General features: G+C 43.8%; 1 protein-coding gene across 5 annotated transcripts in view; it reads right to left on the reverse strand.

The window, feature by feature from the left end:
• Nucleotides 1–12780, reverse strand: part of GLIS3 (GLIS family zinc finger 3) — a 162437-nt gene that overhangs the window by 5379 nt on the left and 144278 nt on the right. For all 5 annotated transcript variants that reach the window (XM_063422199.1, XM_063422200.1, XM_063422203.1 and 2 more), the window contains one exon: nt 4897–5078. In XM_063422199.1, the coding sequence (XP_063278269.1) occupies nt 4897–5078 (182 nt within the window). The remainder of the gene's footprint in view (nt 1–4896; nt 5079–12780) is intronic.

Raw genomic sequence — 12780 nt, forward strand, 5'->3', positions numbered from 1 at the left:
GTATGGAGTGGAGATAGCTCCGTGGTGTTTTTCTGCATTGTCATGAATGGACCAAGGAAGACAGCAATCTTTGTATTGGCACTGGGAAAACATGAACTCTTGAAACATCTGCTTTTGAGAGAGAGTTTAGGTAAGCCACACAGGACAATGCTTTCAGTCTAGCATATAGGATGAGACAGCTCTGCTTAAAAGCTGGAGGAAGTACATTCTGACAAAATACCTCGTACAGTGACAATAGGTTACTTAATCTTTGAAAAAACATTTAATACCCACATTGTGGGTGTTGAATTGCACTGCATTGTATCTTGCAATGCTAAAAAAAGATCTTTAAAAGTTCAGTCTACATTGCTTTCATACCAGTTTTAAGTACAAAGATCTTTAGAATTTGAACTTGCAGTTGTTATCTGTGTGCATGTAATTCCTGTCAGCAGTGTCTACTTTCAACACAGGCTTTCCTAAGAGAGTGAGGCAGACAGAGTAATGCTAACATGGGACTAAGTATGGTATAGATTTAAGGCCCAAGCCCTTGAAAGTCAACCATTTTTTGATCTCAGAAGATAGTATTAAACGGTAACCTAAATTTGGACGTGTAATAGCCCTTCAATTCAAATGTGACATTCATTCAGATGAGGGTCTCTACTGGGCCTTTTTCTTGTAAAGAATGATGACCCACATCTTTTGTCCTTTTAAATCCTCTCTGGACTGTAGGAGAGGGAGATGAGAACACAGTAGAATTGTTCTGGCCTGCCCTGAAGAGAAGATGCCCAAGGGGATGAGAAGGTTGCTGCACAAGCCAGTGCAAGTCCTGTGTGGAGCAACAATTAATCAAGGGTGATTTGTGAACTCCTGGGAAGCAGGATTCTTTGGAAAGTCTTCTACTTTGGATAAACTGGTTGTGCTCCCAGCCTCTAAGATTCCTAAAACTCCCAGGGCCATGGCCTCCATGAGATGAAGAAGGTGTTGAAGCCATCTGTAAAATTAAAAGACAATTTTTGTTCCACACAGGAAGTCGAACCTTAATGTCTTGATCCAGAAGATGAGTTCTTGCCAAATGTACAGAAAAAGAAGGATTCAAGTAAAATGTTTTGTACTGTGGAAACAGAAGGGCTAACTTGATTCCTTCAAGCCTTGCACTAGGAATTTACTGGACCTGTTCTGGCATGTTTGGCACATGTCATAAGACAATGAGCTGTATATTAAGAACTTCCACCCTGTACTCTCTTGGCGATACATTATTAGTGAAAGTTCTATCAGACAATATAGAAAACCAACAACAACTGCTTACGTGTCCTGGGAAATTCCATGTTGTTCTAGAACTGGTCAGTGATGTACGGAGTTACTACTTCATGGAGAAAACCACCTGTCTCAGATCCCACTTCTCTGGGCCAGTAAAATATGAAGAATGTAACAGGACTGGCACCTTCCTTTCTCTCCTTCACATTTATGAACTCAGGGAAATGCCTGTTTCCTCTCTTTGCCTAGAGAGACTGCTTACATCAGTGGAAGAAAATAAAAGAAGCCTTGTGTCATGGTTTGACACTGGCTTAATGCCAGGCACCCACAAGAGCTGCTCGCTTGCTCTCCCTTGCTACTGCTGGGCACCAGATGGAAAATGGGAAAAAAGGGTTCATGAATGGGCCAGGAGAAAACACTTTAGGGGCAAAACAGGCACAGGTTATGGTTGCAAAGGGAATTTTATTACTAACAGAATCAGAGGAGAATAAAGGGAATTAAAATAAGCCTTTAAAACATTCTTTCCCTCCCAGCCCCTCCCTCCTTCTCACTGACAGCACAGGGAAACAGGACATGGGAGTTTTGGTCAGTGGAGATTTTCTTCCACTGCTCAGGGAGCGGAGTCTTTCCTCTGCTGAACCACGGGGTCTCTCCCACAGGAGACAGCTCTCCATGAACTTCCCTGGTGTGGGTCTCCTTTCATGAGCAGCAGCCCTACTGCACCTGCTGCAACCTGAGTCCCTCCCATGGGCACAAATTCCTCCCAGACTGCTGTGGCGTGGGTCAGTCTTGCACGGGGTGCAGCCCTGCAAGGACAGGCTGCTCCAGCCTGAGAGCAGGGCCCTCTGTCCATGGAGTCTGCACAGGATCAGAGCTCATCCAGGCATCCACCTGCTCCTGCATGGGAAACCTCCACGGGCTGTGGGATTTCTGCATCCCCTGTGGATCCCCAGGGGCTGTGGGTGGATCTCTGCATCCCCCGTGGATCCCCAGGGCTGTGGGATCTCTGCATCCCCGTGGATCCCCAGGGGCTGTGGGTGCATCTCTGCATCCCCCGTGGATCCCCAGGGGCTGTGGGTGGATCTCTGCATCCCCTGTGGATCCTCATGGGCTGAGGAGGATCTCTGCATTCCCTGTGGATCCCCAGGGGCTGTGGGTGGATCTCTGCATCCCCCGTGGATCCCCAGGGACTGTGGGGGGATCTCTGCATCCCCCGTGGATCCCCAGGGGCTGTGGGTGGATCTCTGCATCCCCCGTGGATCCTCATGGGCTGAGGAGGATCTCTGCATCCCCCGTAGATCCCCAGGGGCTGTGGGTGGATCTCTGCATCCCCCGTGGATCCCCAGGGGGGGTGGGTGGATCTCTGCATCCCTGTGGATCCCCAGGGGCTGTGAGTGGTTCTCTGCATCCCTGTGGATCCCCAGGGGCTGCAGGGGCACACCTGCTCCACCATGCTCTCACCATGGCTCAGCTCTGGGGCCTGGAGCAGCTCTTCCTCTCCTTCTCCACTGACCTTGGTGTCTCTGTGTTATTTTCCCTCACATGTTCTCACCTCCTCCTCTTCTCTGACTGGAAGCAAAACTGTGTCTTCTTTGTTTTGATTTTCTTCTCAAATATGTCATCACAGAGGGATTACCAACATCTCTCCTTGGACAGTTTTGGCCAGCAGCATGTCCATCTTCAGAGCCATCAGGGTTTGGCTCTGCTGGACATGGTGAGAAGCTTCCAGCAGCTTCTCACAGGAGTCATCTTTCTGGACCCTCTGCTACCAAAAACCAGGCTGTGCAAAACCAAAGAAATTACACCTTGCTCTTCCCAGGATGTTTCCTAAGATATCTACAATGGTAATCCTCAGTCAGCCTGATCAATAGGCAGAATCCCTAGACCTTTAGAAGTCCACCCTGCTATGTACCTTGTGTCTACAAATATGGCAAATCATACATTTAAACAGTTGAGAGGAAACCACAACACTGCTGTCAACACAGTCCTGAAATGTTAAGGTAATTAGCATTCAGTCCCCACACCAGCTAGGAAAAACAAGCAAACAAAACAACCCACACGCAGTTAATTTTCTTCTTGGCTACAGAAGAAATATACAGGATTGAAGAGAGAGAGAGGTCTTGTAGAAGCTGATTACACAGCACAAGTGGGAGCACAGCTGCAAGAGTCTTTGTGCTTACAGAAGAGTTCACACAGAATGACTAGGCTGAAAGAGACCTTCAAGATCATCGAGTCCAACCCAGCCCTAACACCTCAACTAAACCGTGGCACCCACTGCCACATCCAGTCTTTGTTTAAACACATCCAGGGATGGTGACTCCATCACTTCCCTGGGCAGATCATTCCAGTACTTTAGCCTTCCATAAAAAACTCTTTCCTAATATCCAACCTATATTTCCCTTGGCACAGCTTTGGGCTGTGTCCTCTTGTTCTGTCAGTGCTGCCTGGAGAAGGAGACCAACCCCACCTGATACAGCCACCTTCCAGGGAGTTGTAGAGAGTGATAAGGGCACCTCTGAGTCTCCTTTTCTCCAGGATAAACATCCCCAGCTCCCTCAGTCCTTCCTCACAGGGTTTGTGTTCCAAGCCCCTCTCCAGCCTCGCTGCCTCCTCTGGACGCACTCAAGAGTCTGAAAGTCCTTCCTAAACTGAGGGGACACAGCTGGACACAGCACTCAATGTCCTTCCTAAACTGAGGGACACAGCTGGACACAGCACTCGAGGTGTGGCCTCACCAGTGCTGAGTACAGGGGCAGAATGACCTCCCTGCTCCTGCTGCCCACACCATTCCTGATCCAGGCCAGCAGCCCTTGGCCTTCTCTGCCCCCAGGGCACACCTGGCTCATGTCCCGCTGCTGTCACAGCACCCCCAGGTCCCTTTGTGCCTGGGCACTGTCCAGCCACACCGTCCCCAGCCCAGTGCATTTCAGGGGTTCTTGTGGCCAAAATGCAGGACTCAGAGCTTGGACTGATTAAACTCCATCCTATTGGACTCTGCTCATCCATCCAACCCTTCCAGGTCTCTCTGCAGAGCTTCCAACAGATCAACACACATTCCCATCTTAGTGTCAACTGCAAATTTACCAATGAAAGACTCAATCCCCTCATCCATGCCATCAATAAAAACATTGAGCAGAGCTGGCCCCAGCACAGACCCCTGAGGAACAGCCCTGGTGCCACCAGCTGGGTGCAGAACCTTCCCCACCACTGCCTGTGCCCGGCCATGCAGCCAGTTCCTGACCCAGCACAGAGGGCTCCTGTCCAAGCCATGGGCTGCCAGCTTTTCCAGGAGTTCTCCATTTCCTCACAAGTGTAAGGGAGGAAAATATCCTACCTCTTGAAAACCTGGTTAACACTTACCTGCTAAATCAGGAGGGATTAGAAATGTAACACCAGAAAATTAAAAGCCATCAAAGAATTTTTTGCCATTCTGTTTCAGGAACAGCACTGAAAATCAGTCTGAAGAGAGACATGTAACTCTGTATCAGGATGAATAACAGCTAGCTCAGGTAAGAATTTTAAGGAAGTTCTGAAGGCTACCTCCCAGGATCTTCAAGGAAAAGTACCTTACAAATATCACTGCCAGCCCCTGAAGCACTTAATTTGAAGATAACCAACAGCAACAAACAACTAACATCAGTGATGAAGATTCTTCCTTCTTACCCTGGATGTGGAGGGCACTTGGCTGCAAAGAAGGGCTTTCTGCTGGCTGGTATGTCTTCAGAGGCATCCCTGCAAGCTGTGGAAGCTGAGGAGGTTGTGGAGTCTGTCTCTGCATCATGGGATGTGGAATGGACATTCCTTGGGGGCTGATGTGGTGAGGAGAAGGAGCTGGAGCAACAAACCTAGAAGTTCAAAAGCACAAAACTGTAAAATCTCCAATAAGTAGGAGCTAAAGGTTGTTTTTACTTCATTTAGATCATTTTAGTTATTTGCATAGATACAGACTTCCACAGTAAGTGTGAAGGCCAAAGAGAGATTACATTTTTTTAACTGGTCACATATTGTGGTAAGGAAGGAAGTGATTTCTTCAAGAAAATTATAGTAAAACCAATCAGTGAGCAGGCATGGAAACTGACAGCTAATAGAGCCATTTTTTGAGGTGATACATCTCTATGAACACACAGGGTTAAACACCAGAGGAATCCCAGGAAACTTCCCTTTTTCCTCCCTGCTCTGGAACGAGTAACAGGAGCGTGGGCCCCTCTCCCCCCTGGGCCTGAGCTCAGCCACTGCTGAGGAGAAGGAGAAGGGGAAGGGGAAAGGGGAAGGGGAAGGGAAAAGCACAGCTATTAACGTCCTGCCACTGAAGCTGCAGCCCCAGAGGCCCGACTGTTGTGTTATTCTTCAGTATTTCTGCTCTTTATGGAGGTGTGACACTCTCCCCCAGGGCCCTGTGTGTCCCAGGCAGTCACCAGCAGCTCAGTGTAAAGGATGCAAAATGGACCTGGCTTGCAGCTCCAAGATTCATTTATTATAAACACATATCATAAAACGCAACCTAACTCGAAGACAGAGCAGAGGCTTGTATCTGAAAATCTCTAAAATTAATGTAAAAAACCAAAAGTGTTCTTCTTCCCCTCCCTAGAGTGGACAGAGGGGTTTTAGGGACTGCTTTTGGAGAGTTCAGGATAAGGATCCAATAGGGAGAAGGGAATGAGGTGGGGATTACAATACTGAAACCAAGAAGGGAACACAGCAGGAGGGGAGCAATCTAAACTAATAAGGCATCGAAGCTTGGGTGATTGATAGGGAAAAGTCTGGAAGAAAAGGCTGGGTTAGGAAAGGATTGACAGCTACAGGGGAAAAAGCAGGAGGGATGTCACTTAGGACTAAACTATTAGCACAGGGGACAATAAAACAACCCATTTAACATAAAAACACATTACAACACCTGAGCAGGCCTGCCTGTGCTGCTGGTTGGGCAGCACAGTGACAAGCACAGTGTCACCCTGTGACACTGAGGGTGGGCAGGGAAAAGCCCAGCCACACCAGAGATCCTGGCTGCCAAAGCAGGGAACCCTGCCCTCTGCAGACCCAGAGATGTTAACTCTGTCCCTGACACATGAAACTTACAAAACATTTATCTGAGTGAGAGAGCAGCCACAGTGGACCATGGGGAGGCACTGCATGAGAGGGAAGTCAGTGAAGAGTCAGTGTAACTCCTAAGTTGGAAGGAGACTGAGGAGTTGCCTAGTTTGTGCTGGGCTTCTCTTGTGAGGCCATGGAGAATGGACTGAAATATGCCTGTAATATACAAATAGAATTTTTTGGGGGGCTGCAAAGTCCTAGTCATAGTCATGGACTGATACAGCTGTGATCCAGTGGAGAATTCTGAACAGAGGAAGTTAAAGAGACACCCTCTGCCCCAAGGCAAAAGAAGACCTCAGTTCCTTGAGATGATGATGATTTTGGAGATAGATGAAGAGAACCTTCCTTTTATATTAGAGGAGTCATCCTTACACAGTACCCTAAATAAGCTGATATGGCCCATATGTTGTCAGAAAAACTGCTAATGGGGGGGACTTCACAGTTTGCAGAATTTCCCCTGGGCAGCTGCAGATCTGTGACATGGGAGCCATCAGAGGACTGTTTTCTTGTGTTGGTGTCTTCATGATAATTCTAGGAGAGACTCCTCTCCCTAAGAACTAATGAAAGACTATTTTAAGTGGTGAAACTGACTGAAAATCACAGGTTTTGTGTCTTTATGCTGTCAGTGGGAAAGTGAATAGTTTTGTGGGGAGGGAGAAGTGTTTTGAAGGTTTACTTTTCATTCTCATTTTCTTCTTTTAGTATTTAGTAATAAATCTATTTTTATACCCTTTAAGTTTCGGTCTGCTTTGCTTTACTTCTAATCCTACCTCACAGTAGTAGAAAAGGAGTAGATGATTTCAGCAAACACTTAAACCACTACAAAATGGTGCATCGGCCAGGAAACAAAGTTGGTGAACATGAAACCACTACATATACATATCATCAGACTTGACATCTGGGAAATCAGCAGGCTGAACTGCCCCTTATCATGGAAAAATATGTTTAACCCACTCCTTCTGTGCTTATGTCTCACTCATAATTGGAGAAGATGCCTAAAGGGGGACCTGATTTTGGAGGTACTGCCAGCTGTTTATTGTAAGGCTTTGTATCAACTTTATTTATCAATAAATAGCTGCTCCTCCTCACTGACAGTGAGAGATCAGTTCAAGTCATTGGTCACTGAGGTGTTAGGTACTAGGTTTAGGCCCAGGTTTCAGGCTCTAGAAATCTTTGTATGTTACATAGAACTGTTTGAAAATAAACTCTCTGATGTCAATATAATGCAGGTAAGGGCAACTGTTAAATTGCTTTCCAGAATCTGACCACACCAAAATGTTGATCTGGCCTCAAACTACAAAGTTACAAGCCTGGCAGAAGAATTACTGAGAACAAATCAGGTGGTGCAGCTGCCACAGAGGTTCATCACCTCAGTGGTGTGTTTTACACAGCTTTGTCACTTCAGCAGTACAAAGATACACACTACTTTTGAAGATTTTACACAAGAGTTTTATGGAATTTAACTTTTTGCTGATCTTTTTCTGCATTTCCTTAAAACTGCATACCTCAAAGTGTATCACAGATAGGTCATGCGATCTTTTTTGCAGACAGAAAGATAGGATTTCCAGAGCTTCTGTCTGTGCCCCAAACCAGCCAACAGACTGATGGGATCTGCCTAGTTAATGAAAGCTCAGGAATAGCTCTGGGCCACTTTTTCATCAATGAGAGGAGAGCTGGAAACATTCCCAAACACCAAAAAATAACCATGATATTTCTGCAAGAGGGTGAGTGGAAAGTGACGTGGCAATCCTGTTGCAGATCACCCTGTCTCTCCACCACTAAAAATAAGATACACATCTGCTGAGGAGGAATAACCTTCTCTGTGTGCTCAGTGTCTGCTGCTAGGAGGGACCAGTGCCTGCAGTTAACACAGTCTGCTGATGCTCTAAAGTATGGAACTGGTCCCTGCTGTCCTGAGACTGGACTATTCTAGATGACTTCTTTTTTTTTTTTTTCTGATTAAAAAAGCATGTTTTTCTTGAAGAAGTGTAAGGAAGTTTCTATCACATGCTGAATACAACAGAAAGTGCAACTTCAGTAGCAGCTCCACAGAACACAGGGTCATTATACAGGTTGTAACTGTATTTAAATCCAAGTCACTTGGGATCTTTTATGCTGCAGCTAAGAATCTGTATCTGCCACACGTTATCTCTGTGATTTTTGACTTCATTTGAAAGGTATTTATTACATTTCTGGTGAACCATTATCTATATTTGGAATGTAACAAGTATGAAGATGAGCTCTGGATGATGTGCTATCTATTCAGTTTTCTGTGAGAAGCACATTTTTAAGCATATTAGGGTTTGGATGGTCCTGGTGCTGATGTGATATTAACTTCATAAAATATATATTACTTTAGAAATGCTATATGGATGGAGGAAATAAAGATGTTACTACTGAGCCACTGAGTCTTTAATGTGTCAAATAGTTCATTGTTCCAGATAACTGATGCAGCGTAGACTGAAAGACATACCAAGGGGGAACAGAACAAAGCATGCACATATTTCACAATAATACTAGAGAATAATTCTTTTAGAAAGAGAAATCAGTAGTTATACTGTGATAAAATTATCAGAGGTTTTTAAAAAGTGCTATAACTATCTGGTTATATGTCTCCTGAATAATAACTGGAGTTAGTTTTTTGTATAGGAGTCACATAGAAAGAATGTTATCCCCTGCCAGAGATTGAGAGCCAAGCACAATCTTTAAATACTATTATTATTTTAAAAATCATGGGATATCATCCTTTGTGTTCTCAGGATTAAGTTGTGAAAATCGATTTCTGAAAAATTGTTTTAACCAGTAGCATCTAACAGAAAAAATCCTTTTCAAACCTCAAAGTGGAAAGCTGAGTTTTACAGATTTACCTTGGATTTAACATCCAAAAAACTTCCTCATAATAATAATGCATTATATTTTCCATCCAGACAGGACTCCTTGCTAGCAGACATAAGTGGTCTTTATAATTATTTATAAATCTACCTGGCTTACCCATATCCATGTCTACAGTTATCCACTTTTTCCTTCCTTCTGCTTAACAAAAGAGAAACTTGTACTTGTCATAGCCCAGATTTGTCTCTGAATAAATCTCATTGTATTCCTGGGAGAACAGCTAATTTAATTTTGCTCCTGAAACACTCAGGACCAGCTTGTAACCACTTGGAAACTGCAGTCAAGACCTACAGTCAAGCCCAGGTGTCAATTCAATCAGGAACCAGCCAGATTTGCACAAAGTTACCCTTTCCTATGCCCTGATAGGTGTAAAATCTGAGCAGGAATGTTTCTGGAACCACTAAGAAAATTTTTATTTTCCAATTTCAGCTGTGAAAAAGTGTCTTGCTGGAGATTTGTTAATAAGCAAGATGGATGACAAAGTTACCAAATCTTACCCGTTTAGATGAGATTAGTTAAAAAGCCACAGACAAAGGCAATTTGTTAATGACCAGGACTGGTCATGACCTCATGAAAAAAGACATTTTACTCCACCATTTGTTTACTGGAGCTGGCCCAGCCAATGGTCACTATAACTAACATGCAAAATCTAAAAAATATGTGGAAAAGGAAGGAAAGAGGAAATCTAAGAGTCAAAATATACAGTTTAAATGGTGTATTTATATAGCACTTTGATTTAGTTTATTTTATCATGGTTGGCCACCTACAAATAAATCCTTGGTGCAGTGAAGAAACAACCTCTTAGGTCTCTGTAGCAAGAATACATATAAGATATTTCTCCACCTAGAAACCCAAGTGCTTTGTAACTCCTCAATTTATTTCACTGCACACCAAGTATTCTTTTTAAATATATTGAAAGAAAAGAAACTGCACCTGAATATAAGAGACATAATTTACCTATCATTAATCCATGCTACAGAGGCCATAGTTTTCTTTGAACAATTTTGAATTTGTTGGGTTGCTGCTCTGTTAATTGGCTGAGTCCTTTTTACTGGGCTTCAGCAGTTTGGTAACATATCCAGATGTTATGCAGTTCACACAGCAAGGTGATCAGACTTTCATCTCGCTGAGCTGAAGGTTTGGCTGGTGTCTTGGGTTATGTAACCAAAAAAAAAGTGTATTCTGTTTCATCTGTTGAAACCCGCTGGGGAGATGTTTTAATTTTCTTTTCATCTCTTGTAACTCCAGGGGGAGGAGGGTGGATGCCTTCTGATCACAGCCCAGCTGTTAAACCAGGTGGGGCAGTGTTTGTGATCTCTGTCACCACTGCCCACCCTCGGGGATATCTTCTGTTCATGGGCCATTGAGGCTCACAGTGACTGACACATTCCATCATCCATTGGGAGATGCTGCACCCAGTGGGGAGGAGCCAACCATTCCTACCCAGATAAAAATGGGGACACAGGGACCCCAGACATTCCTCTTTTCCACTGGATTCCCAGAGGGAGACTGGACTCATCTCACCACCACTGAACCTGTCTGCAGGATCACCTCTGCTCCAACAGAACCACATCTGTCACTCCAGGAGGATTTATTTGTCCTGCTTCCAACACCCTGCCCAACAGGGTGTCAGGTCGTGTTCCTGACTCCATCAGGGTTTTCTAGGACTTTTGTTTGTTTGCTTGTTTGCTTGTTTTTTTGTTGTATGACTGCATTAGTGTTTTTTAATATTCCTAGTAAATAACTGTTATTCCTATTCCCACATTTTTTGCTGGAAAGCTCCTAATTGCAAAATTATTACAATTTGGAGGGAGGGGGTTTTACATTCTCCATTCCAAGGGAAACTCCAGTTTTTCCCTGACAGATACCTGTCCTTCCAAACCAAGACAGCTGGACAGAGGACTGAACTACAAGCTCCCTGAAACAGGTTGCTGTCTCCAACAGTGCCCTGCATAATGCTGCTCTTCCTGACAACGTAAAATGAAGAACAATCCATGATCATTCCTTCTGGAATGCATCTTTATTTCTAGGAAAATCCAGAAAATCCAGGATAATGTCTTCGTTCTCTGCTCTGTTATTTTTCTGTGAACTCACACTTTGGATGGCTCCACACTTTATGCTGTGTGTTATTGTCTTTTCAGATCCTCAGTCCATTATCAGTGAAGGAAACATTCTGTTTTAACACAGCATTGTGAAACAGCCTATTGCACTATAAGTTAGTCTGCCTACCTATCAGTGACAATCAAATAAACATGCTTTAAAAACACATTTAAGGACAGCACACCTTTTGCCAAGAACAAAATTGAAAAAATAAAGTATTTTCCCCAAAGTTATGAGTATATTCATTTGACCAGAATAACCAAAGCCCAATTTTTCACCTACCTATGATGCACTTCTTTCTGCAATGATTTCTCTGCTAAAAGTTTTGTGGGTTTTTGTTTGTTTGTTTGTTTGTTTTAAGGAATGCAACCTTCTTGCATAACAGAAATATTTTGGGCAACAAAACCAAAATGTAGCTGAAAGAACGGATGGCTGGAAGAAAAAACAACCCCTCTGACCAGTACCTCATATCCTCTTTGGTGAGAAGATGAAAGGACAATTTAAGAAGAATTTAAAGTGGAATTTAAGAAAGGAAGCTGTGAGCAGGCACCTCAATATACAGGCTTCCTGGAGACATGCTATGTAACTTTTTATAAAAACTCTCAGTGTTTTCTGTGCCTATATTGTATCAGAGAACTAAGTTACTTGCAAATGTGGAGAAGAGAAAAAAAAAAGTGTAGAAAAATTCCAAACGTTGTTAGGTTTGCTCTGAAAAGAGGTTGTAGCCAGGCAGGATTCAGTCTTTACTCCTAAGTAACAAGCCACAAGACAAGAAGGAAACATCCTCGAGTTGTGCCAGGGAATGTTTAGATTGAATAACAGGAAAAATTTCTTCACAGAAGGGGTGGACAGGCATTGGACCACACTACCCAGGCAAGTGGTGGAGTCACCACCCCTGAAGGTATTTAAGAGACATGTGGATGTGTGGCACTTGGTTTAGTGGTGGTCTTGGCACTGTTAATAGCTAACAGTTGTACTTGATGGTCTTAGGGGTCTTTTCTAGCCTAAATTATTCTAGGATTCTGAGACTATGGCCTTACTGACACCTCTGACTCAAGCATTTGTCATTTATATCTGTCATTTGCCCACTAAAAAGAAAACGTGATTAACAGGCAATCCTCTGAAGTGTCCCACACCTGGAAAGAATTTAATGTACTTATTTCAAAACCACACTTTTAACTAAAGATCCTCTTCGAGGCAGCCCTTAGTGTGCTACACACAAAGGGCTTTGTGACATGTGAATGTTGGGAGTCTTGGATTCTTGGGTAGAACTGTGCAGAGGCTTTTACTCCTGGAAGTCTAGCTTGGAGCTACTTACTATGTTATAGTGAAATCATAAAGGGAATATAACCACACACTCAAATAAGCAAAAAGAATCACTGTTGCACAACTTGTTATAGCATAATGGTACTGCTACATTGAATGCTTTGGCCTTAAATTCTCATAAGCCTTACACAATCTCTA

The sequence above is a fragment of the Prinia subflava genome, chromosome Z (genome assembly GCF_021018805.1).
Source record: "Prinia subflava isolate CZ2003 ecotype Zambia chromosome Z, Cam_Psub_1.2, whole genome shotgun sequence".
NCBI classification, from domain to species: Eukaryota; Metazoa; Chordata; class Aves; order Passeriformes; family Cisticolidae; genus Prinia; species Prinia subflava.